This window comes from Aphelocoma coerulescens, chromosome 1A (genome assembly GCF_041296385.1).
Source record: "Aphelocoma coerulescens isolate FSJ_1873_10779 chromosome 1A, UR_Acoe_1.0, whole genome shotgun sequence".
NCBI lineage: Eukaryota > Metazoa > Chordata > Aves > Passeriformes > Corvidae > Aphelocoma > Aphelocoma coerulescens.
The window spans coordinates 7,187,153-7,212,106 of record NC_091014.1 but is presented as its reverse complement, the minus strand read 5'-3'; the positions used below and the strand labels follow the sequence as shown (position 1 = coordinate 7,212,106).

Sequence of the window (24,954 nt, the reverse complement as noted above, 5' to 3'; positions counted from 1 at the left end):
GATATTCTCAGTGCCCAGGAGACAGTCATGTCTCCATATGTTGACATTGAACACCATTTCCATTGACAGCTTTAGAAAACATCTGAAGGACAAATCATCCTTTTTATTCACTTCCCTATGGAGTGAACTGGGGAGAAAAAAAATCTCATTATTCTCCCTTGAGACATAAAGGAACATCATTGCATAAAACACAACAGGGCAGTGGAGCAGCCACAGAAGTTACTCACTCCCTTTCTTGCACGTGGGTGGAGACTCATGCACTCAAAATCATCGGACTTCACACCAGGCTGCTTTAATTGGATTTATTGGAGGAAAACAATTAGTCATCCCTTTAAATTGTCATTATGATAGAAATCTCGATATGTATACATGATTGTCAAGGCAGAGAACCACTTATGATGTAGCCCCATTAACAATTTGCAGAACTGCAAACTCATTACGCAGATAAAACTTTTGCGATGCCTTAATACATGCATGGAGTAAATACACATTCTCCCTTCTTTTTGGACATGGATGCTGTTATGAACTTGTATCAATCACAAGACCTGCAATATTAGGCACACTGACATTCCTTGATTAAGATTTAAGCCTTTGTAGAAAACATGCTTGCATTTTCATTAGAAGTCAACCGAGGGATGTTCTGCACTTGGGGATATTTGGGGAGTCACTATTCTGGGCAGATCAGGCTTTTTTTTCACTGTTTGCTGACTCAAATAAAGTATCTATCTAAAAGAAGGCCCAAATGGACCAAAATTTTGTTTCTCAACTAGAGGTCAATGTACAGCAGGTCACTGATGTTGCATTGACCAGAAACATGAGTTGCACCGACTGAGCCGCAACTTCCACACTCTTCACTTTGGGGGTCATGCTTGATCTAGTAAGACTCAGCATGTATGATGCTATGCTGGGCTCAGGGGATGCAAGATGAGAGATGGAAAAGCTCAGAGCTGCTCCAAGCAACCCCCTAGGAGCTCCCACCCACCAGGAAGCACAGCACACATCCACCTCCTCATGGAGCCTTGCACCAGGTGCTGCCTCAGCAATCTGAACTCAGGCTTTATAGTTTACAACTGTAACTGATGATTTCTTGTGCTGCCATATAGTGATTCAGCAATGGCACAGCCCTGGCTGAGCACCAGCCTTAAAGGTGGGCTCAAGACTTCTTGGTGTTTTTGGCCACCACGGAGCATAATTTCCAAGGACTATGCCACCAGCATGGTGCTTGCTGTCCAGCCCTGCTGCTTGCTGTGCCCTTGCCAGGAACACAGAGGAATTTCCCAGTCCTTTCAGGTGACTCTGCTTTGAGAGTTGGGAACTCGAGCATCTTCTGCTCAGCAGCCACTCAGGAGCTGGGACCAAAGCCCTGCTGATGCCCTCAAGAGGTTTGGGCTGGAGCTAAGAACCATGGAGTCAGTCCTGTACCCTGCCTTGGAAAGACCTGCACAGATGAAAATGGGTCAATGACTAATGGAAGAGAAGGCAAGGACATGGTTTCCATGTGGAAGAAGGGAAAGTACCACAGCAAACTCTTCCATTAATAAATGGTATTATTTGGAGGTTCAAGGATTAAATAGTAGTATTTAGGTGGTGATGCTCTGGAAAAAATGGGACAGTTTAGCTCAGGTCTCTGCGCTATTTTGTGCAGGCAAAGAATCACAGCATCTTGGTCCCCAAAATGCAGTTCATTCTGCAACAGGTGAGAAAGAACTATTGTGTAGGAAGAGAAAAATGCTGAGAATTCCATGAACCAATCTGAATTCTCACTAGGAAAAAACAAACCAAAAGAAAAGAAGAAAAAACAAAGAGACACACCATGTTTCTTGGTAGCTCTGAGCGTTAGTGACCTAGGGAAGGAATTTTTGATGCAGATCAAATTTTTAAGTGTTGCATTAAAACAGGGATTCTCACCTCCCCGGCTCCCTGTTTCTACACCTGTGTATGTGACTGCTGCATAATTTTAAGCTGCTCTGGATGGTGACTCTTCGTGTACATGCTGCAGAGCATTCAACAGAAAGACAAAATACATTACCAGCCTTTGCAGTATCTTGTTTACAAAACATCAGCTTTTGCATTTACTTAAACTTAACAATGGATTCGAGTTACAGATACACTGAGTCCTTTAAAAGCAATACATAGAAGTAATTCCCTCAGAGGGAAGTTTGGGTTGAATGTGCATAAAGAAAAGGCTCGGGAAATACAGAAACAGTGAACAGCAGTTTAATACATGCAGTGCAGTATCATGCATTTATTGGACAGTTGATGTCATCACTAGTTCAGCAGTGTTTTTTCACAACGCTTGCCAATGCACATGCCCTGATTCCACTCTGGAGTATGGAAAAACTGTAAGAGCCATTCGACTGACCTTAGCATTTCTGAAGAGGAGGGAAAAAAAAAAAAAGCTACCTGGACAGGTAAGTGGTACTGCTTGTGGTGGGGAAGGGGGTCTTGAAAACCAGAGTCTGGGCTAAAGAGCCCCTGCCCTCCACTACAAACATTATTTACACAGCTTTGACCCAACTGTGCAAAGTCAGACCAAAAACCTGGACCAACTCCTGATCTCCCAGCGGAGGGATCTGTGATCCCTGGGGTCACAACGTGCATGTGCACACACAAACACACACGTGTATCACAGAGACCAGAGCACCCCACAGACAGGGTGGGAAGGCAGGACCCGGCTGCAGGGATGTGAGGGAAAACAAAAGGGATTGGGTAAAACTTGCTGCTGGGCATGAAATATGGGATGACTGATTTACCAGGGGAAACCCTGGTCCATGCAGCATTTATGAGCAGGTCGCTGCTCCCTCACTCAGCCATTGCTGCCCATGATTTGCCAACTAATCCTCCACTCTTCGTCTTGATGCTGTTTTCCTTGGATATTGTAGTCTCTGTGTGTGTTTCTGCTTTTTGTTTGAATGAGTATTTGAGTTTCTAGTGAAAATAAGCACGATAAGGAAGGCAAAACTCCCTTCCCATGAGTAATTTCTGGGATAAATTCAGGGCCCAGTTCAGACAGGTAAGTATGCATGGGAGCCAAAACATGAGTAATCGCATCAAATGAGAATTTCCATATGCTGAATGGAAGCTACTTCTGTACCTTGGAGCTCAGCCTAGAAACTGTTATTTCACCAGTAGATGAATCCCCTGATTCTTTGGAAAGAGCAAAAGGAACAGGCTACAGCCTGCATGATCTTGCTGGCAAAGTCAATCTGGTGTTTTTATCTGGTGCTCATTCAGTGCTGCTCAGGGCTGGAGCTGTTATCAAAGAAGAAAGCAATAGCACAGGTTTCCCTAGAGCTGATCTAGTTAATGCCTAGTTCACATCAAAGGGCAATATCCTCCCTGCTTGCCAATGGCTGAAAGCTAGCTGGCTTTCTCTAGCAGTATGCTTCCCTAAAAATAGGAAGGGGACAGCCTTGAGGCCAGCTGCTACTGCATTTCATGGGCACCCTGGAGGCCCATGTTCTGGTTTGCAGAGGGTTTGGGGAGAAAAGCCTAAGATCAGGGGTTATGCTGGCCCTAGGACAGAAAAAACCTCAGGACAAGACCTGAATTTCCTCAGAACCAGGCAGGGACCCAAAAGAACCAGTATTAAAAAAAATACTGTCAGTAGCCATGGAGGTATGCAGGACACACACACAGCAGAAACCCCTATCCAATGCTTACAGCAGAACTACATGGAGATGTCTACCAGTGGGCTCACACCCCCTTTTGTGGTTTGATTCATGTCAGGAATGAACTTCTATCATTGCTTCGTTTTATTTCGGCACCACAACCATAACAGACACACAAGGCATAGGTAAAATCCTACCTCTTTTTTGTTTTTTACCCGCTACTCTAATGGCACCTGTACAACAGCAACCAGGACAGAGGAGACAGCAGCAGCAGCAGAGTGACACAGTCTCAAGAAAGCAACACTGCCAGGTTTTCCCCACACTCCTACTTCCCCACTAGTGTGCTGCAGGGCCAATATCCATTTCGTGCTGCACGAGGGGTGATCCAGCAGAGAGTTAGGATGCACTGGGAATGAAGTCACATGCAAAATCATCAGCAGAAGCCCCTGCCACTGCAATACTGACTTTCAGCTCACAGAGTTCACGGGCAGCCTGTCCTCACAACATCTTCTGCAGGCTAAGGAGCCAGCTGGAGCTTTTCTGGATTTTTTTTTGTTTTGTTTTCCCATCAAGAGCACTGCTGTTGGCATCAGAGATGGCCTCTGTGACTCTGGAGGTAAAAATCAACAATCAAAGCTGCAAGCAAAGAAAAAGAAGGGGAAGGAGCTGAGGAAAACAAGTTACAAGGGAAAAACACATCGGTATCAGTAAAGCAAAGCAGAAAAGGGTAACAAACAAAGTCCAGGCTGAAGTCCTCATGCAAGCAGCAAAATCACAGATTGTTTAGTAGGACAGTTCATTGGAAAAGAGCCCGGAGTGATTTTTCTACCTAGTCCTTCATGGCAAGGCCAGCTGGGGATTTGTTTTGAAGCTTTCTCCCCATGCCCACATTATTTCTCCACATTTGCATTCTCCTGTGAGAGTGGCTGAGCAGAGGTGGGCTGGGGCAGGGGAAAGACATGCAAAAGCACTGGAGCATCCCTGGCAAGCAAGGCTGGAGTGTTTGCCCTATCAAGCTGTGGTGCCAAGGGGCAAATGTCTCCAGCCCCCCCAGAAATCTGGCCTGGGTGCTGCCAAGTCACTCCTGTTAACAGATTTACCCAGATTTAAACTGAGAACTTGGTTAACCAAGTGATGCTTCAGGAGAGATCTCTAAGCATTTGGTGAACCTCGGTCAGGTTTCCAGCTGTGTTTGACTGATACAAAAGAAGAGCTCCCCACCACCAAAACTGTAACAGAAAGAAACAATTTTGCTCTTAAGTGCTTCTGTTTCTTATCTTTAGATCCCAGCAGTTGATAGCAAGCTGAAGAGAAGGATGATAAATTATACAACTAAGGCAGAATATTACTTGCAGAAACAAAACCAAATCACACTAATTCCAACAATGGAAGGAAAGAATACCCCTCCCAAAAAAAAAGCCCCACATAAAGCATCCAGCAAGGAGGGACAGCCAGTGCATGGGAACCCCCAGCTGCAGGACAGCATGTCTGCCTTTGCTCCCGTCACTGCTCTTTGTTTTGGAGATGGAAATCCATTTGCTTTTCTTTTTTCTGGAAGATTCATTTGAATGCTGTATTTTAATCAGTGGCTACAGCAACTGCTCAGGTCAAGTTCAAACCAGACCTCAGGTTTCAGAAGAGGAGGTACAGAGGGAACAGTTGAGCCCTAACCATTAAAACTGCTCTACAAAGACAAAATTATTCCCTGACCAAATCCTGCTTTTGGTTGCATGTGTGTAAATGTGGGGAACTCCACTGATGCCAAACTGGGAGACTGTCTATCTACAACCTTCAACTGGAACAGAACAGGGCCAGCTGGGCTTAGGAAATCATGGGGGAGTCAACCTTGAATTTCTTAGGGTTGGAGTGTCTCAAAACTAAAACTTCCTTAGGCTGGTAAAATAAAGCGGCCTTAGACTGAGTTTAAATTGTGTTATACTCGTGTTTTGCAGCAGACATAAAGAGCTCAGATGCAAATGCTGATAAAAAGTATATGGTGGCAGTGGCAAGCGGATGGGGACAGGAGTGTGACTTGCAGCAAGGAGATCCCCTGCCCTTCAGTCTGCCCAAATCTTGGTCAGAAATCTTCACTGTGGAAATCATGCGGAGTTTTGCTATAAGCCCCCAGCAGTTCAGTATCTGCTCTCTTTCCTAAAACGAGAAATTGGAGTGAAAGCCTTTTCAGTGTGAGCATCCAAGCCAGCTGCAGCACGGTGGGGTGCACCGGGGTTCCCAGGGGGTCACTCAGATGTGCCACAGCCCTCTGAAAACAGGGAGCAGCTTAACACAGAGGAAACTGAGATCTGGTGCAACAGCTCCAAGTGCCACTGAAGGAGTGGCTATTTCAATCAGAGTCAGTGCTCACTGCCACCTGCTTTCCCAGATTTTTTCCCCAGCTTTCTTTTTAGTACGATGAATGAAATCCCGACTCTGCTGGCTGAAGCCAACCAGCTAAAGCTGGAGAAGGACACAGAAGGCTCAATGAAAAATACATATCTTATAGCTTTTCCCAGCACAGGCGCTAGTGCCTGATACATTCAGCTCTGTCCCTGACTGGCTTTCACAATTTCTTGTGCAGAATAAATGAGGCAAGTGTGGCAACAGAGCACGCTGCAGGGAATTGTGCCTCTGGCAGGGATGGACCTGCCTGGGATGTGAGGGGCTTAGAGTGCCCAGTGAAGGGCATCTGCCTCTGCAACCTGCCTCCCTTCTCACCTCCTCGAAGCAAAATCACAGATGGGAATTTCATTGAGGTAACCAGGAGAGAGTCCTTTAGCAAATCAGGGCAAATTTGCTCTCGTGTCTGTTTCAAGCTGCTTTAATGCACAGCAGCACAACAGTCATGGTGGCTGTTCCTGTGAGATGCACCAGCACAAAGAGTCTGGGAAGGGTATGCTTTCAGTAATTAAAAAATGGGCCAACTGGGCTTGCTTTGGTATATGAGATTCTGGGAAGAAGGGAGAGCCAGTGTCACCACTGCCTCCACTGCCTGTGCCTCTCAGCAAGGTCCTGTTTTCCCAGCTCAGTGCTCCTTGTCAATGATGGAACTACTGCAACAGATCCTGCCAGTGCTTTACAGAGGTGTTCACGCCTCTCCTCTCCCCACTTTTGGCCACCTTGAGAGGTGCTGAACATCAGCAATGCCAGGCAAAGTCCTGAGGAGTTGTGGATGCTCAGCATCTCTACCATGAAGCCTTTGGGCTGGATGCATCCCATGCCAGAGGCCACACTGTGCAGAGGCTGGTGAATTAAATGTTTTGCTTGAGGGCAGCACAGCAAGTCAGTGGCAGAGGACAATGATTCCCAGCCCCATGTCTTCCTTTTCTTTCCCTCTGCTCACAACACACAGCGACTCGAAGGAGATGGGAGCTGCAGGATGAGACCATGCTCTGTCATTTCCCTTGCACAGCTCTGGTCAGCTCCTGCCTGACACTGTGCACCTGCCTCTCATCTGAAACAAGGGTGCTGATCCCCAGCACCATGGGAATGAGGCCAAGGATGAGCTGACTCCCAAACGGTGGCAATTTAATTCTCCCCATGGCTTTCAAGGAGGAGGATGGAGGGGAAAGCAGCAGTTTCTTAATCTGAGCAGTAACAACTCTGCTAAAGGCAGACAGACTTGCAGTCCAATCTGAGGAGCAAGAAATGGCATGCCATTGAAATCCTCCCATGTTGCAAAGTTAACGCCAATTCCTACCTACAGAAATAGCCTATCCCTCAGCAAACTGGAAGAGGGACATTACTTGAAGTAATTTTTAAAAGAAAAAAAAATAATGCTCAGAAAGTATTTCTATTTAAATAATCCAGTTGAGATGTTTGTAGTTAATGGGAAAAAATACAACATATACTGTTACCTACACTGAGAAAAGAGTAAATCACTGGGGGAAAGAATGAGTGTTCATTAGTTAGAACATTGCTAGACTCACATACATATATATATTTATATATATATATATATATATGTATATATATGTACAGCACCAGAGACTGTTAGATTCCGTTCCTCCTGGAGTCATTGCAGTTTGTGATAAATGAAACATTTCAGAATTGCAGTATAAAATATGGCCATAAAAAATCTTCTTTCTTCTAGTCCTTCGCCGAGCAGGGTGGGACGGCACCGAGGCCGCCTGCCAGCCCTGCCGCCTGCCCGCTCCTCGCCGCTGCGGCGCTCACTTGCTCCCTGTGTGCACTGTGGTCACTGTGGTGGCTCTGGGTCTCCGGTCCCCTCCTACCGCAGAAACGCCTGAAGAAGCAGATGAAACAAAACTACAGAGAGTGGATGGAGACATACCTAAAAGGAAAGCCAGAAACACAGTTAGAAATGTTATTTTTGGAGGTGGGAACTTGGGCAAAGCTGAGTTTGTTTCGTAGCACGCTATGGAGCGGAGAGGATTGCAGCTGGAGAAGGGGCTGCTGCTCTTCCTGCAGTGGTGGGTTGGTTGGGTACCTCCACAGGACATCTTCTGCCCATGGTCATTCACCTACTGCCACCACCAGCAGTGCACGCACATCTCACAGTGACTCAATGTCCAGCTTTGGTACAGGTTCAGCCACACCGATGCCACCTTTCCAGGGCTGAAGACAGAGTGGTGGGATTCAAAAATCCCTCCAGCATTGTACTTGCTCACAGTAATTTCCTCCTGGGCATGTTAAAGATGATGAAATGTCTCATCATGGCCATCTAGCTAAATGAACAGACTGTGCACCAGGGCTAAACACAGTTCCCCAGCTATCCTGAGAAGCTGCTGACAAAGAAGTACAGTGCATCACATCCATTGCTGAGTTCCAGTAAATCTAGAGGAATGTAAATTTGTGTGACTTGGACATCACTCTAGTGACAGCTCACATTGCTCCAGGCTTTGCTGGGACGTCTCCAGGACTTTCAGCTGAGATGTAGGTTGACATGAGTTGAGTATCTCTTGAGTACCAGTATTCTGGTGTAAGAAAAGCAGGTCCCCTTGCTCTGATAAGATGCAGGCTCAGAGTGATTAGAAATACAGTTCATTTTTCCAGACTGGTGAATAAAAGAGGGATGAAACCTGTATTAATATAGTCTCAGACTGGAGTTTGACATGGCCTTTTGACTCCTCAGATCTTTTTGATACTTGTTAGGACTTTTAACTACTTTTCCACGCTTCAAGGTGGTGTTTCAACCTCAAGGATGACTATGCTGTACATATACTTGGCCACATCCCTTTTCCCATTGACATTTGACAGCTTGGCTTCCCACTGCAATTTATCTATAACCTTAAAAATACAGAGCTTTAGGACCTATAAATAATCTAGTCAGTCCAATCACGACTAAATTGAATAAACCAACCATGGACTGAGAATCAGGCCAATACACTTGAGAAATCCTGACTGATTCCCTTAGGAATCCCTTCCTCTTCCTGACAGGTAGCATGATCCAGCCTAATGCCTGATCTCTGCTCTGCCCTACTACAAAGATTTCAGACGCAGCCTGACATAACCTCCTCTCAAGCAAAGGCCATACTTAATTGTCTTCAGTGATGTGAAATTGCTGCGAGTGAAACTATTTGGAGAGCTCACTAAATGTATAATAATAGCATCAGGCAGCATTCTACGGTGTAATGATGGCACAGCTGGATCATGTAACTTGCTGCATGGGATCTTTCTCGTGCAAGGAATCTGTACACAGAGAAAACCACTGAGAAAGGAGAAGCAGGACAGAGATTTCCTTTTTCCTACCACGAGGTACTGGATGGAATGTATTTGATATGTTAGCTTCCTCTTAACTCCTTGTGTTTGCTGCTGGCTCTCCTCATTGGTTCTCTGGGGCTCCAGCATCTCCAACTCTCTAAATGATTTCTTTGAGGAAGGAAAATTCTTGTGCATTGTCTGCCAAGCTGGACTTAACCTGGGATGCTTGGAAATCTTCCAATATTTTTCTGCCTCGTATTTCTGGCATGTAAAAATGCATCATATCTTAACACATCTGGTTTAATCCTTCATGTCCTGGTTGACTTCACCACTGCAAAATATGGCTGCATTCTGTACAGGGGCCTCCTGGTTCTGTAGTGGTTAAACAGATTTCTTTCTGTTCCCACCCTTCCTGTTCACATGTTTTAACACTTTACAGACTACTCATTGCCATTAATTAACACCATTTTAGATTAATTAAATGGATGGATGGAGATTAATCACCCACCAGTTTAGCAGCAAAGCATGCATCAGATGCTCTACATCTGACTGGGGTCCAGCCTTGCCATACTGCAGCAGGAACCAAAATCAAGGCACATTTCTCCCATGTAGGGGGTTTTCTACATTGCTGCATGGCCAGTGCGTGGTTGGAAGTGCTTTGAGAGAGTTCAGCATTGCTCCTTTGCAGGTGCCAGGTGTGTGCCAGGAGCACAGTGATGGTTTTTTGGCAGCAGCTGTAGGGTTTGGCACTGGGCAACACAAACTGGACACTGAGTATGAATCCCCATCAGGCCCAGCCTGATGCAGAGGGAAGGGGTTCTCCCCTGGCTCAGCCACAGCACAGGATGAAAAAACATCTCACAGAGTACCCAGAAGGCAGAACCCAGCCCATCCACGGGAGAAACCGTGCCCATGACAGCAAGACGAAACACAGCTTCCACACAGAGCCAGGGGACTGTGGCTGGTGGCATGACCTTGTCAAGGAGCAGGGGGTGGCAAGCAGGGGTGGCAGAAGCAGAGAGCAGCACTATCCGAAATCCATCCTGAATAATAGGTGCTTTCAGCTCCAGAACAGTGCGGGGTATAGTCTAGCAACAACTACTTCAGTCCACAGCAAAGCACTGACTGGCAATACCAAAAGCTATCAGCACTTCTTTTTGGTGTTGCATTTTAAAGTAATCCTCCTCAATTGTAAAGGCCACATCCCTCCATTTCACAATATAAACTCTCTACAGATGGACAGAAGAGAATAAAATAAATGCTCAGAAGCCAGAGAATATATAGGCTTCATAGCAAAGGACACATTTCTGTCTTCCAAATAGTCCCTTCACTGCCATGTCCACTCCCCTGGAATTCAGAAAAAATACATATCCCAAACATCTGAGTCCATTGGGCAGCTTGCAAATCTCAATTACAGCACAAAATAAACATGGCAGAGGGCCAAGTCCCACTGTGGTGCACAGAGCCTGACTCGTGCTCAGACAAATGAGCCTCTTCAATGCAGGAGCTTAACTTGGCCCCGGAAGGTGGGTCTGACTGGTAGGATCAATCTTCTCCATGGAAAATGGAAAGTAAGGCAATTTTTACAGAAAAATGCCCTATAATAATACTGTAAACTCAAACGTAAACAGTTGAGTAAACTTCTTCAGATTTCAACCAAATTCAAAACTTTGTTGCTTCGGGGGTCTGGGTCTTTTTCCCAAGTGAAAGCCCTTTTTTTCCACAAGAAACTGTGTTTTTCTCTCACAAATCACCAAGCTAAAACCTCATTTTTTTTAGTGCATAAACCTTTCCAATTGAAACACCAGTTTTTTGGCCAGCCAAAAGTGATGGCTTAGGCCCATTTCAAGTCCTTATTTTAAACACCTGCTTGCACAAAGCCAAACCTATGAGCAGCGAGGACTGCAGCCTGGGGGTCAAGGGAAAACGGGGATCCCGTGGATTTGCTCGGCTGCTGTGGTGGGAGCTTTCCCAGGATGTTGGCTACTCACAATCTTTCCGTGTGGCTGCGTCGGGGAGCGGCGTGGCGAGGCTGAGGGTGCTGGACACGCTGGCACTGGCACTGTCCAGGCTGCTGCCAAGGTGTAGCCGCCTCATGTGCCGCACAACTGCCGTGGCATTGAACGCTTGCTGGAGAAAAACAGCAAGAAAGAAATAGGAAATAAAAAAAACTGCAGGCAGAAGGGTTACTTGTGCTCTTCTCCTGGCTGCTCAGAGTGTTAGAAAGGAATAAGCCTGTTATCTTTCAAATTTTTCCCGGTTTCTAGCTTCTAAGCTAGAAACATCATTACCAAAACTTTGTCCTCCTAGTGCTGAGCTGGAATGAAGCAGCAGCCTACAGGGATGGATTCATCCTGTATTTGACAAATCCATCCCTGCCCCAACACACATTTCTTCATGTCCCCGGGTAGTGCTGACCCCATTCCATATATAACCATGGGTGCTTTAGCTATGAGCAGTCCCAGTCCCATTTCTCCCACTCATTACATCTGGTACTTGGTGAACACCGTCCTGTATAAAAGGCCCTGCAGCGCCATGTAACCTAAGCCTCGGCCAACTATTTTGACCCCAATTTTGGGCCACAAAAGCACTAGTCTGCTGCAGGGATGGCTGTATGGCCACTGTGTTAGCAGAGCTGTGTGTCAGTGTCAGCCCTCAGGATGGGTCACTTACTCTCCACTTGCTTTTCGCAAAGTTCTTCCGGATCTGAGCGCTGACCGACTCGTGGATGTTTTTGTTGAGTGCTGTATCACCAGCAATCCTGAAATGGACAGAGCAGGCACATTTTAAGTGATTTTTTCCTCCCCTTGAACACTCTTATTTTTTCTCCTCAGCAAAGAGGCTGGTCCCAGGTGTGACTGCACCTGCAGTGATGATGATTTCATTCACACAGGGGCTCAAACTTCCCACGGCTGTCTCTGCTGGCAGCTGTGGTGGAAAATCTGCGGCAATAAAAGCCAGCATAGATAAGGCTTGTAAGTCTGGCAGCTGCAAAGAGGTACAAGCTGATTTTGTTGGTGCATGGCTTCTTTCTATCACCATTACAGCCCCATATGAAGACATTCTTTTTTTTTCTTTACATCCAAAGATTTAACATCAACAGGCTGAGACTACTTTTAGCCTCAGCTATGCAGAAGCTTCCAGAGCCTCTCCAACCTGTCTGATTTCTGTTTGCACTGGAGATTTTCATGTCACCCTGCAATGCACATAGTCATTCATTATGATTAATGTAGATTTACAGTAAAGCAGATACGTGGACACTCACTAAAGCAGCACAGGCTGCACAAAGAGTTTAAGCTGAGCAACACTTAACCTTAAAAGATTGACTGATCTTGCACAGTTTCTTTAACAGATAAAGATACATTCGAATCTTCACCAAACTCAGTTATTTCAAGGGGATTTTATTGATTCATTTAACTCCTCAAGGCATGAGATCTGTTGAAGAGCAGGCACCATAGTGAACTGATGTTGGGCCATGTGCTGGGGTAATTAGTGCTACCTAATGTAGGTGATGCAAGGAGGCAAAGATTGCGTTGTATGTTGTATGTTGTATGTGATACTTTCAGAAATCAATTTTTTTAGCCACATTGTTTTTTCAGAAAAACAATGTCCATTAGCAATAAAAAATTGTAAGATATTGAATAATCCATCAGGACCAGAGCATCCCAGTCTGGGGAGCTCTAAACAGGATAATCAGAAGGTCTGGGGGAACTCAGTGTTCATCTAGTCCTTTTGCCCACCCTACCTCTGTCAAAATAGTTTTGACAAATACATGACTAACCAGTCCCTAAAGATCTCCAGAAGATGGAGACTTGTCAGGAAACCTATTCCAGTGCCTCACTATCTCCCAGAGGACATGGAAAATAGTTTATTCCCCTTGTCTTTGAAGCATCCTTTCATATATTTGAAGACTGTTATGATGACTTCTCTCCGTCTTCTCCTCTAGACTAAACAAACTGATTCTTTCACTGTTTCTTCATAACTCATGTTTTCTAATCCTCTGATCTAGTGAGCTCCTCTGGACTTTCTCCAGCTAGTCCACATCTTCCTTAGAGGTCGGCACCCGAACTGTTCTCTGTTTTCCAACTAAGGCAGTGGAATGGCAGCGTTACTTTGTGCTTCTTAAAAGATGAAACTCTGCTTACATACCCCGGCCTGCTGCTTCCATTTATGTGTCCCGGGTACTGGAGGCATCCCTTTCGCTTTGCCCGCATCATTCCAAACTGTAACCCTGTTCCTCTAAGGACTTGCTGCTTTTTCTGCCTTCATGTCCACAGCACATCTAAGAAGTGCTGAGATCAGCCTTCTCCAAACTGCTGCCTGCCTTCCTGCTGGCAACAATCTCCCAGGATCTTCATCAGAGAGATGAGAGCAATGACTTAATCTTGGGAGGAAGGGCTAAACCCTCATATCTCAAGAGTGGAGACCCACCAATCCCATCCTGTTGGAACTGAGCTCATCTCTATTGGGTTATTCAAGAGTGCTGGAGCAACAGGATTGTGGGCAGGAAGGAGCAGGGTTCAGGGTAACTCTCATCCAGCTGGGAAGGGCCCCATCTCACTGCCACTACCAAGTAGCCTCGAGCAGACAGAAGAACTGGGCAAAGCATGGCTCCCAAATGTCACTTGACTTCCTCTCTTGGGTCCCTGTGCTGTTGATGGAGAAAGGGAAGTGTTTGGCTGAGAACTGAATGATCTTCAGATCTTTGAAGACGATTCCTTCTGATCACGTCTCCCACTGACAGGGAGGCAAGTTGGATTTCCTGGATTTCCCACTGAGGCCAGGTGACCAAAAGCTTTGTGAGGCACTACCTGGGTTAAGCATCATGTTCACTGTTCCATCCTCTGTCCTGCACAGTGAATATTGCCAGGCTTAGCACAGACCCTGATGGACCCCAAGCAATCCACACTCCCAGAGAGGCCCTAGCAGAGTTTCCTGGTAGGAATGCAAACTGCTAGTCAGAGTCACTCCAAAATGTCACGAGCACTCTGCTCTGCCCAAGAACACTTCCTCGGTGAAGGCAGGTGTCCTCAACACACACCAGCTGGGAGCACTGGCTATCATACTACAGATCTCAGAATAAACTACAAGCCAACCCATCCCTTCAGTAACTGATCAAAAAGACCAAGACAGAAAATTCACTTACACTTGCAAAGGACATTTTTTCCACCAAAGCTAATGACGCATTTTGCTTTACAAACAAGTTGGTTAGCAAACTCTATAAGAACAGATCCTGTTTCCCACTTGTCAAATCTTGTTTTGGAAACACAGATAGAACAAGTTCTTGGGGCATGATGCCCCTGCCAGCTCTTCCAGAAGATCGTTCTTGCCAGTCTCCACAAGGATTTGAAAATACAGTTTCGCCATATGAAGCTTTTGATTGGGCATGTAGTTCCAATATAGTCTCTCTCTCTCTCTCTCCATATATATCTAATTTTTTTTTTTTATTAGTTTCAGGGTCATTTTCTGAAATGCTACGGCTTCAATAAGAAACTGCTGGTTCCAGTAGCTCACAAACTGCCTTCTACCACCCCTAACTCTATGCTCACTATGCAATCATTGTAGTTCCAGGAAAAAGCTCTTGGTATTTGGGCAAATACCAAGGTAGTATTGGTATTCTCCAAATAGGCAAAATAATATTTATTTACTTCACAAGGGGATGGACAGACATCCTGTGAAGCCCCCAGATGCTACAGCAGTGGAACCATCCTACATCTAAGGTCTCTTCAGCAACATTAGCACTTTGCAGATGACAGTTTTTAACCACAGCAAAATAACAGCACTGCTGGGGCTGATTTAGTGCAGCAGGAGCTGTTCAAACACGTGCTGGTATGCTGAATGGTGTGGCTCAGAACACAGCCTTGGCTGCCAAAGTCGGGAGTGGGATTGTTCTCCAAGCTGCCTTTGAAGAGCTACCCCGTTAATCCTGCGATGCTGTAACACGAGCACGGTGCTTTCAGACTGTGCTCTGCACTTGGAGGATTTTGTAACTTTTATGAAATACTCATGGTATTACAGTGTTTATAGTATAGTTTTACTTCTAGGAAAATGAGCAATGTTAACATCCCTTTGCTGTTGGTGCTTTGCTGGAGATGTGGGGGTTTCAGGACACAGAAGAGGTGGAGGTGAGCAGGGAGAAGTCACATCTTTTGTACTCTCAACTGGTAGATATGAAAAGTGAGAGATGCTTTGGGCACACAGATCTACCCTGTGGTGGGTGTCATGAGCATCCTCACATCTATACCAAATGTATTTAATAATGAACTTTGGTTCCCTTGCTGAGAAGAGAATGAATGAAATTTAACAGATACTGGTTTTAGTGCATGTTAAAATTACCCTTCCACGTTTCCTTAACTCTCTGAGCCCATAGGCTATAAACCATCTTGCTTTTCCTTTTAGGACAAAAATAGTGTCTTTCTAATGTATCTTTTAGTATCTTTTTTTCTTTATTTACTTCTCCTTCCCTCCCTAGCACAACACATCCTTTGCCTGCAGAAATCAGCTCCATTTTCACTGAGAAACTGTAATCAACTTGAGCTGATCAGACTGATGCTTATCTAGTCCCGAACAATAGTTTCTGGCTTTACAATTAACTTTGAAGTTAACTGTGTCAGCACTGAAGTTTTTTTTACCAACTGTACTAGATGGCCCAGTAAAAGACATTGCTTCTACCTACCACACACATATACAATAATAAAATTAAACAAATCAGAATAATGCATCATCTGTTATCCTGCTGAGCATCACCCAGAACCAGGCAAGGACTGTTTAGTCTAAGTGGAACCTGGATTTTCTCTCAGGATTCCCATTTTGCAGCATCTGAAAGCAGCTACATCCTAACAATGCTTCGGGGAACTTCATGCTGAGGCTGGTTTTACATCCAGTAGTAAATATGTAACTGTCTCAATGCACAGAATTGGATACCAAGAGACCAAGAGTGATGGTTCTCCATCCCAAACACACCCACTGAAGCTAAGAAAGGTATTTCTCATGAATAACCATAACAAATCTAATCCTGCACATGAGAGGAATCTAATCTAACAATCAAATATTATTTCATAGTATCTAATTTATTTTAGCTCTCTAGCTGCCTTCAAACTTATCACACCAATTTATCTGGCCATACCACTTCTAAGCTTTGAGAGGAATGTCTGTTATAACAAAGACAAAACCAGCAAATTTCCTTTTGGACAGTTCTTCATTAGCATGCTGCAAGCAAATGTCTCCCTCATCCTCCCTGCCCACAAAGGCAGGCAGAGCCTTTCATCCACCATTATTTTCTGAACCTCCCTTCTGAAGGCAGACAACTCAAATGCTGTGCTGGGCAAAGAGTGCTTGGAAATACTCCTGAGTACGATGACAGGAAACATGGAGTTAGCTGTAATGGATAATGCTGAGGGATCATAACTCTTCTATAAGTACACACACACACATCCATGCATGTGTATAAATACATACACACACTGTATCAGTGATGTTCCAAAATAAATAGAGTGCAGGGATGAACTCGATAAGAGTTTGATTTAATGTTGTAAACATCAGCAGTTCCCTTCAGGAAGGCCTTTTCACACTTCAAACAATATTGTCTGAGAACTGGGCTCTTTGTAAACCATGTCCTTTCCCTGGGTGGAAATGATTATCTGGCTTGTGCTCTCTGGCACATAATAAACACTCAGGGTCATGGTCACAATTTGCAGAGGCTCAGTCCTTGCCAGAGCTTTGTGACTCCTCAGTGAAGGCATGGATGGTTGGCACATCCCAAGGATCCTCTCTCCCTTTGCACAAGCAATGGAGAAAGGCCAGGACCACACTCCTACCTGCAGACACTGGTGTCTAAGTGGTGTCACAAACTCCTTCTACAGTCAGTGTATTTACAGTCTCTACATGGAGGCAATTAATCCATCACCCTTTAATTCAGGTGTCTCAAATTGCCTTTGATGCCATAACTGCCTTCAGCACATGGCTCTAAATCCCATTTAAGTTCACTTGGTTAATGCATGACAGAGTAAATAAATTCATGGCAGCCCTTCTAACTTCTGTATTAGCTTCCTAATTGTTGGACTTTGTCCTCATCCTCTGAGCACTGTTTTCTTTCCCTCTAATCCAAGCCTGGAGGCTGAATTTGGCTCTGCAGGACCTAGTTTGACCTGACGGGGAGCACACTTCTATAATCCTTGTGGGTCCCTTCCAGCTCAGGATATTCTATGTTTCTATGAGTCTATAGCTGGAAAAAACAGGTCCTCGGGTTTCTGCTGCTCCCCTCTAATCAGTGCAGACTGAGCCACTGCCCTAAACAGGATGTGGGCTCTGACATGGCAATATATTTAATAAACTTAATTGCTGTCTTTAATATGAGCCAGGGAAACATTAAAATGTATCAAGCTGCAGCAAAATCACCCTATTTTTTGTTACCTTAATTTTCCATGTCCTTTTTGAAAAGTCACAGTGGGAACAACTAAGCAGAACATTGCACCTTTGCAACACACCATAAACAGTGCAAACCTCACTGAAAGACACGCTATAAAATAAATAACTTTTCCAGTGGAAAGCATAAGTCACCTGTATATTAAACTGGAGAAATCTGCATAAATGGACAAGCAGGGGTGGAGTCATTATACCAACAAATCTCACATATTGTACTGTTTCAGCTACCATACTTCACTGCAATTATTAGCCTCCTTTTCTGCCAGCTCCGAGTTTAACATACCATCCCCCTGCCAAGGCCTTTTGATTATAAATAGCAAAACATCACGTAAATGTAGGCATGTGGTGAGCAGATACACTGCAGAAAAGTGGGGCATTGGGAAGAAGTATTTACTTTTTTTAGGGTTTGATCCTGTGCAAACATTTAGTCATGCAAATATCTATTCTGGAGCAGTTTCCCAAAATTCAAAGACATTATTAACCTTAAAGGCAAAAATGTAGTATCTTGCAAGATCTAGTTCTTGCAAGCCCTGTTTGGAAGCTTTTATTGAAAACATGTTGATTAAAATAAATGGCGTATTTTAGAATCAGTTTGCTCTTCACAAATACTGCATATTGAAACAACAAAATCTCATGGCCAGGTAGCCATGTCATGCACAGTTAACTACTTTTAGCATAATAAGATTATAAAATATGTGTTAAGTACTCATGATTTAATAGATTTCTTCTAAATTTGTGACAGATCCCAATGATCTGATACTGCAGAGGAAGATTTCACAGGAGGAAGAAAAAGGGAAAGCTGGAAAATGTTACTACATGGAGCCACTTCCCCATATATGTTAATTATCTACCATTTGCACAGCAACAGTGACTCAGGGAGGCCTGTGTTCTGCTGGTGAAACAAGGAGACAAACCCCAACTCTCACTGAAGTCTGGCAAAACTCCCATTGCCTCAGTGGCATCAGGGTTTCACTTTGTGAGAACTCTAGGGTTCAAAGATGCTTCTCCAGTTTTGTTGCTTGAGCAGACAAGAAAAAATACCTTTTATAAGACGCCACTAAGGGCTGCTTGCTGTGCAAGCACTCTTGCAAAAACGTATCATTTATGGGACCACTTCAGCCTGCTCTGATCATCTCTTCCCACTAAGCCAACAGTCCTATGTACCTCTGTCCTTCTGATAACACACAGAGAAGATGCTCTTTTGGCACTGTGGAAGGTGATGTGGCTAAGGGGGATGTACACTGAAAAATCCATGCTCATAGGAAAAGGGGGTGTGGTACCCTCTCTCTTCTGGCTGCACATGTGCAGCCCTGTCTCCAACTGCTGCAACACTGGATGCAACCCTGAGAGAGAGGAACTCAGGCCTGGAGCTGTTGGAAACATAAATATGCCCAGGTTGAGAGAAGGACACGGCTGACCACTGAGACAAAGCACAGAACTCTCCTCCTCCTCGACTGAAATAGCCTTCCCTCCCTACCAAGAGAAGGAAAGGATGTCACTGCAACAGATGTAGTAATGGCTAGATGAGAAAAGAAACAGTAAAAACCCTCACTGCTTCCTGACATAAGGGATCTGGGTGGAAAATGCTCCTTGAGCAATGCTTTGGCAAAAGGAGATCCTATCACTACTCCAAAATAACAGATAATATCTGGGTGAGCAGACATGATTATCCAAAAAGGCCTTCACCACTATGGGATCCAAACCCTCCAAAAAAAATCACCACACCCCTCTCCAGAGAGGTCCATAACTGCAACATCCATGTTACAGGAAGCTTTTCAGAGCAAGGGGGAATGAGGCATGGAATGTTGCTCATGAGCACACTGTGGAGGACAGAGGCAGATCTGAAGCCATAGCTTTGGAATCCTCCATGCTTTGCTTTCAGTACAACTGCCCCACAATCCCCTGGCACATATTGTCTCTGTGTCAAAGGGAGGTGGATTCTGGATGTGGAGTGGAAACATGGTGAGTATTTTCAGCCTCCCTTCTGCAGTGCCATTTGCATGTCTGACATTTCAAAGGCTGACCCTGAGCTGTGCTGGGAGCTGCGTAAAAACCTGAAGTCTCAAAAATGAACCACTGGATGGCAAAGTCAGCCTGGTGGAAGAAGACCCCCCCTGCCACAGAAATGGGGAAAAACCCTTTTGGGGTGTTGTTTTTACATGGAAGATTGGATTCTGTGGAAAATAGTACGAATTATGGAGCAGTCTGTGAGTTTCCATTGGCCCTTGGCCATGACATGCAAAAGAAAAAAAAAACCACACAAAAAAAGGAATGAAAACACTTTTTATCATTTTGTTCCTTTCAGAGGGCCCAGAAGCTGTGTGTGTTACAAGTGCCACGTTTCTTTGTTGCACTCCAGCAACCAACACAGATGTAGCAGGGCCAGGAGCTGGATGCTTACGTTTTGTGTATCTTGGATGCAAGGCTTCGGAAAATCTGTCTCTGAGTTGTACAAATGGTCACCTCACTCTCTACTGGGAGTTGCATTCCCATTGTTTATTCTGTATTTCTAATATTGACTTGTTTAATTTTCTAAGGTTCATGTCAGTATCATTTAGAAACAGTTTGGGATTTTTTTTCATCTCACAAAAGATGGATTTCATTTCTCAAAATTTCCTTTTTGTCACACAGACAGTGCAAAAGGAAGTGGCATTTGGGGCAATTGTGATAGTAGAAAAACAGAGTCTAATGCATACCTGAGGTGCAAATATCACGCCATTAATTCTTTTCTGTTGCAGCTTTTATAACAACAAAAATAATACCTCACCTTGTATACATAATGTTCCCTGCCCTAAAAGACTTTGATCCAGAGACCATGTGTGGGTGCAGCTGTTAGTGTGGGATGATGCTCTCAGTCACTCAGGGCTGGTCAAAAGTACATGAGTCACCCTTGTTCCAGCTACACAAACCTTGGGTGATGTTGGTGAAATCACCCATATGCAAAGGCATCATCTAACTTAAAGCACTTTAATCATTTTGGCACATCCCACTGCTGCACTACAGTCAACATATATCATTTGGCATTTTACTAATCCTTACACAGGTTGGGGCATGAGATTCAAGTCCATTACAGTTTTCCAGGAAAATATGGAGGACAAAGGCAGGGGTTGTAAGAATAGAAGCACAGAGTTATGTAGTAGAGATCAGGACAATACGTGACAGAAAAACCACTTCCACCCATGAATGTAAAAAGGTGCACTCTGTCCTGAGGGTTTTTCAGAGCAGTGAGTGATGCTTACCAAGGGTGCCGTGCTGCTTGCTCACAGGTGTATCTTTTATTAGGGTCCTTCTCCATCAAATTCCGAATGAAGTCTTTAGCTGCAAAAAAAAAAGAATAATTGAAAGCAATAGAGTTGATGCCCAGTTCTGCTGCCACATGATCAGCCAACAGCACTGATCAGGCTACCAAGTGCCATTTGGCTACAGCACAAGAAAATGGCCCTGAGTCATTTTTTATTTATTAGTATAGATATAACCAAAGTGACTTAGGACAAATCCAAGCTATTTAGTGTAGCAGATAAAAGCTGAAGGCATCTACTCCTGCAGGCATTTAGGAGTGGTATGGATAATGCAGAGTCAGCAGAGTACAACCCCACCAGCTCCTGGGTCCCTGGTCAGCCATGTGCTGCATCATCTTAGTGGTCTGATTGTGACCACATCCACTGGAGGTGCTGGTCAGCTGAGCAGAGAGGGAGGATGTCAGATGCCACAGTAAGAGGAGCTCCACGTTGCTCATTCCAAGCAGTCACACACATGGACAGCTGTGAGGACATGTTGCCTATTTAAGAGGAATTTAGCAAGGAAAATGGACTCCCTGGAGCAGGAGGCAGTGTGTTTTTAATCGGCACTATAATGGAAGGAAGGGAGATTGCAGCATGGCGTGTGTCCAGCAGCTTCAGGACAGCGTAGCTGAAGGAGCCACAGCAAAGCCAAATATGGCAGGAAAATCTTTGTGCTGATTTAGGTGATGGACTTTCCCCCATGAGGCATAAGAGTCTGCCAGCAGACTTTCATATTTTCTCTGAAAATCCTTATTAGTTTAAAAAAACTTCTCATCACATATATTTGCGAGCAATCCATCACAACGGTATCTGGACTGCAGATGTAAGCAGCGTAAAATGATGCTCTGTGTGGAGATAAGAGCATATATAATCATCTTTATAATAAAAACACTCATTTTTTATCTCCCCTGCCTCAATCAGTAGCACTAATAAATTAGAAAACTGTATTTATAGGGATAAATACAGCATGATAGAATATTCCTAGAATTCATTTCTTCTCCTGCATGAAGTAGCAGATGTTTCCGTGGGTTGGACACAGGAAGGACACTGAGCTTGGGTGACCTCTTGGAGACCACACAGTGTCTCAGGGACACAGGCATGTGCAAGGCTGAATGAATGTCCCCTGCTGTCACCCCTCGATGTGGACCCACGCTGGAGCCAGAAGCCCTTCAGCACATCTGCCTGTAACACACTGGTGTATCTGCCCCTCTGCCAGGCTGACAGGAGCAGGGACAGGTGGGTACTATGGGTTAAATGTCTCTTGCACTGGGTGGGGAACATCCACCCACATGGACATGCCTCCCAGTTTCTGTATCTGCTCACCTGCCTCATTTGAAAGCCATTAATTTCTTGGTTCTTTGCTGCACACACTGAGGACTTGCTTTGGAGCTGCAGTGCAGTGTCAGCAACAGAGCCAAACTTGTTTGCCACCTTATTATTAATGACACATTAACAATCTGCTTTTCATTTGGATACAATGAAGAAATTAAGCTGCTTTTTCTTCTTGGGACCACCTTCTGCCATCTTTATCTTCTGTTTGAGCTATGTCTTAGTGCTTTGTGTGTGGCTGGGCAAAACAGTATTTAATTTGTCTCCTGCAGAAACAAACTCCCAAGACTATTTGAGCCAAAAGAAATGCACATTCCCACTGGTTTTCAGTTAAAAGGAGCTCTGAACATGATGGAGGGTGCATTTTCATGCCCAGGGGGGACGTATGCAATAGGCACACATGCATGCCTGGTTGTTGCAATTTAAACAGCAGTAGCTACTTACCAGACTCGGAGATGTCATCCCAGTACGGAGAGTCAAACTCATACTCTGCCTTAAGGATCTGCTCAAAGAGTTTGGAGTCGTTTTCATCGTAGAAAGGGGGGTATCCACAGAGCCTAATGGAGGACAAGAAAAGAGAGAGTCTGCCACTGGACCCATTTCTGTCCAGAAGGTGAGAAGGAGGGAGGGAGAAGAAGGAGAAACTCTTGCTTAAGACATGTCCCAGTAAGTTTTCAAGCAGGCAAGTGCTACCATGAGAGAAGTTTGTTCAGGGACATGTAAACTCACAAGACTGGCACTGTCCTGGACAGAGAGGAATTCTGCCTGGAAACCTGGTGCTGTTGACCCCATACTGACCCATGCAGATATCCTGGACTCCCTCTGCATGCTCTTGGGTGTTTAACCAGAGGAACAGTTTTATCACACAGACATAACCCCTTCCATCCTCTCCTTTACTCCTGCTAAGAGGAGATTTCAGGGTCACAGAACATCAGTCCCTCTCATCCCTCAGCATATCCAGAAGACCTGGTGCAATGCAGGACAAGGAGCCCCACAGAGCTTTCAGACAGAGGGCATAATGCATCTGCAGGTTCTGCTGGGCTCTGTGTCCCCAGACACAGTGAGGAGGATGCCTGGGAGCCCGTCCTCCTCTGCAGCAAGACCTGCAAGGGCTGCACGTGGGCCAGTTGCTGCTGCAGACACAGGGAGAGCCTCTCCCTTTCTCACTCCTGCAAGTGATTTCGCTGACCCCATCCAATTGCCTGCTTTGCCTGAGGCTAACAACAGTCCTGTCCTGGTTTTCAGTGTTTATAATCAGGCTTCTCAGAAAACCTGGCCTCAGGACAAGCAGGACATTGAACATTATTTGCCTAGTTTGAGCTAATACATTCAGGGTGCACCCTCCCAGTGCTGCAGAGAGCAGGACAGCCACGATGCTGAGGCAGGGCTGGACTTGGGAAAAGCACATCCAGCACTGCATTAAGCAAATGCAGTGACAAAACTCGTGTGTCAGAGATCCCTCACACCCAGCTGGTGCTGCAGGGAGAAGTCTGTCCCACTCTGCAGAGACATGCCAGCAGAGACACCCCTTCTTCAGGTTTTAATACCAGCGTTGCAAAGTGCCAGATTTATCTCTGAGGCTGGCCCAAGGTTTTAGCAAACCCATCCTGCTTACAGTTGAACAGACCTTCCTGCCTCTGCGGTCTGTATAAAGATGATACTTTTTTTTCTCTTATCGCTGGTCTAAATCATTGTTTCACGTACTTTGCTGGCATTGAAATGATCTTTTTCTTACAGTTTTTTAACTCTGAGTCAATCAACCTCAATAAAGCATTTAACTGGAGAGAGCCAGCCATTACAAACAGACTGAAGATCCAGCTCAGAAGCAACAACAGAGCAAGGCGGGGAAACTGCAAGAAATTAAATACTTGAGTTATTTATAACCCAAAGCCAGCTGGCTGCCCTGGAGGTTACTTGAACCAACTCAGCACTTGAGGGTGAAAGGAGCAATGTTTTGTTAGCTCTGAAGAGCCAGTGTGCTTGATAAATAATTTAAATACTGAGTGAGATGTTGATCTGCGTCACATCCATACTGACCTGGGAGAACTCTACTGAAATTTGCAGCATGATAATGAACCCGCTGTGGTTCAGCTGAACCAGAAGTCTCTCTCCATCTCGGAGAGCAGATGAGCCAGTCCTCATTCGTGTCCCACTGGATGACTGCCATTGTCAAAAGCAGTAAGATAACCTCATGCCAAAAAGCGTGTATGTCCAGAGCAGGACTGTGCACCACGTGCTTGTGTGTGGGGCTGGGTGCTCCTGTGTGAAACCCCGTGGTGCAGGTGGTCTGTGAGAAGGGTCCTTAAAAATGCTGAATTCAAGCAAATGCCAAAAAGGCACTATGTACATGGACAATGAAGGAAAAACATCTGGTTGCTTAATGAAGAAACTGGATCCACAGACAGGGTCCAGCCCTACAGGTATCCGTGATGAGCTTACAAATTACTTGTTTTAGTGGGATAATTATCAGGGCTCACACCCCACAGTCTTGGGGTGAGATGCACATGAACTGATTTTCACCTTCCTCCTCTTGTCACAATCCTCAAGATTTTGGGTGCTTTACTGAGGGGAAATGATGGAGCTGACAGCACCAGCACTGTAACTGGTAGGATGAGCACTGGGGTAGAAATGCCCAGGTTGGAGTTAAA

The 24,954-nt window shown here is 45.0% G+C and overlaps 1 protein-coding gene across 2 annotated transcripts in view; it reads right to left on the bottom strand.

Annotated features, from left to right (window-relative positions):
- Nucleotides 1-288: 288 nt before the first annotated feature.
- The window catches only part of CAMK1D (calcium/calmodulin dependent protein kinase ID), a 211,658-nt gene continuing 186,992 nt past the window's right edge, over nt 289-24,954 (bottom strand). The window contains exons 7-11 of one of the 2 annotated variants that reach the window (XM_069034950.1): nt 22,751-22,863; nt 20,936-21,014; nt 11,946-12,033; nt 11,264-11,402; nt 289-4,247 (exon numbers count right to left, since the gene is read on the bottom strand). In XM_069034950.1, coding sequence (XP_068891051.1) covers nt 4,201-4,247; nt 11,264-11,402; nt 11,946-12,033; nt 20,936-21,014; nt 22,751-22,863 — 466 coding nt within the window. In that variant the 3' untranslated portion in view covers nt 289-4,200. Of the gene's footprint in view, nt 4,248-5,561; nt 7,903-11,263; nt 11,403-11,945; nt 12,034-20,935; nt 21,015-22,750; nt 22,864-24,954 lie in introns of those variants that run through there. The other variant, XM_069034941.1, reaches the window with a different exon arrangement.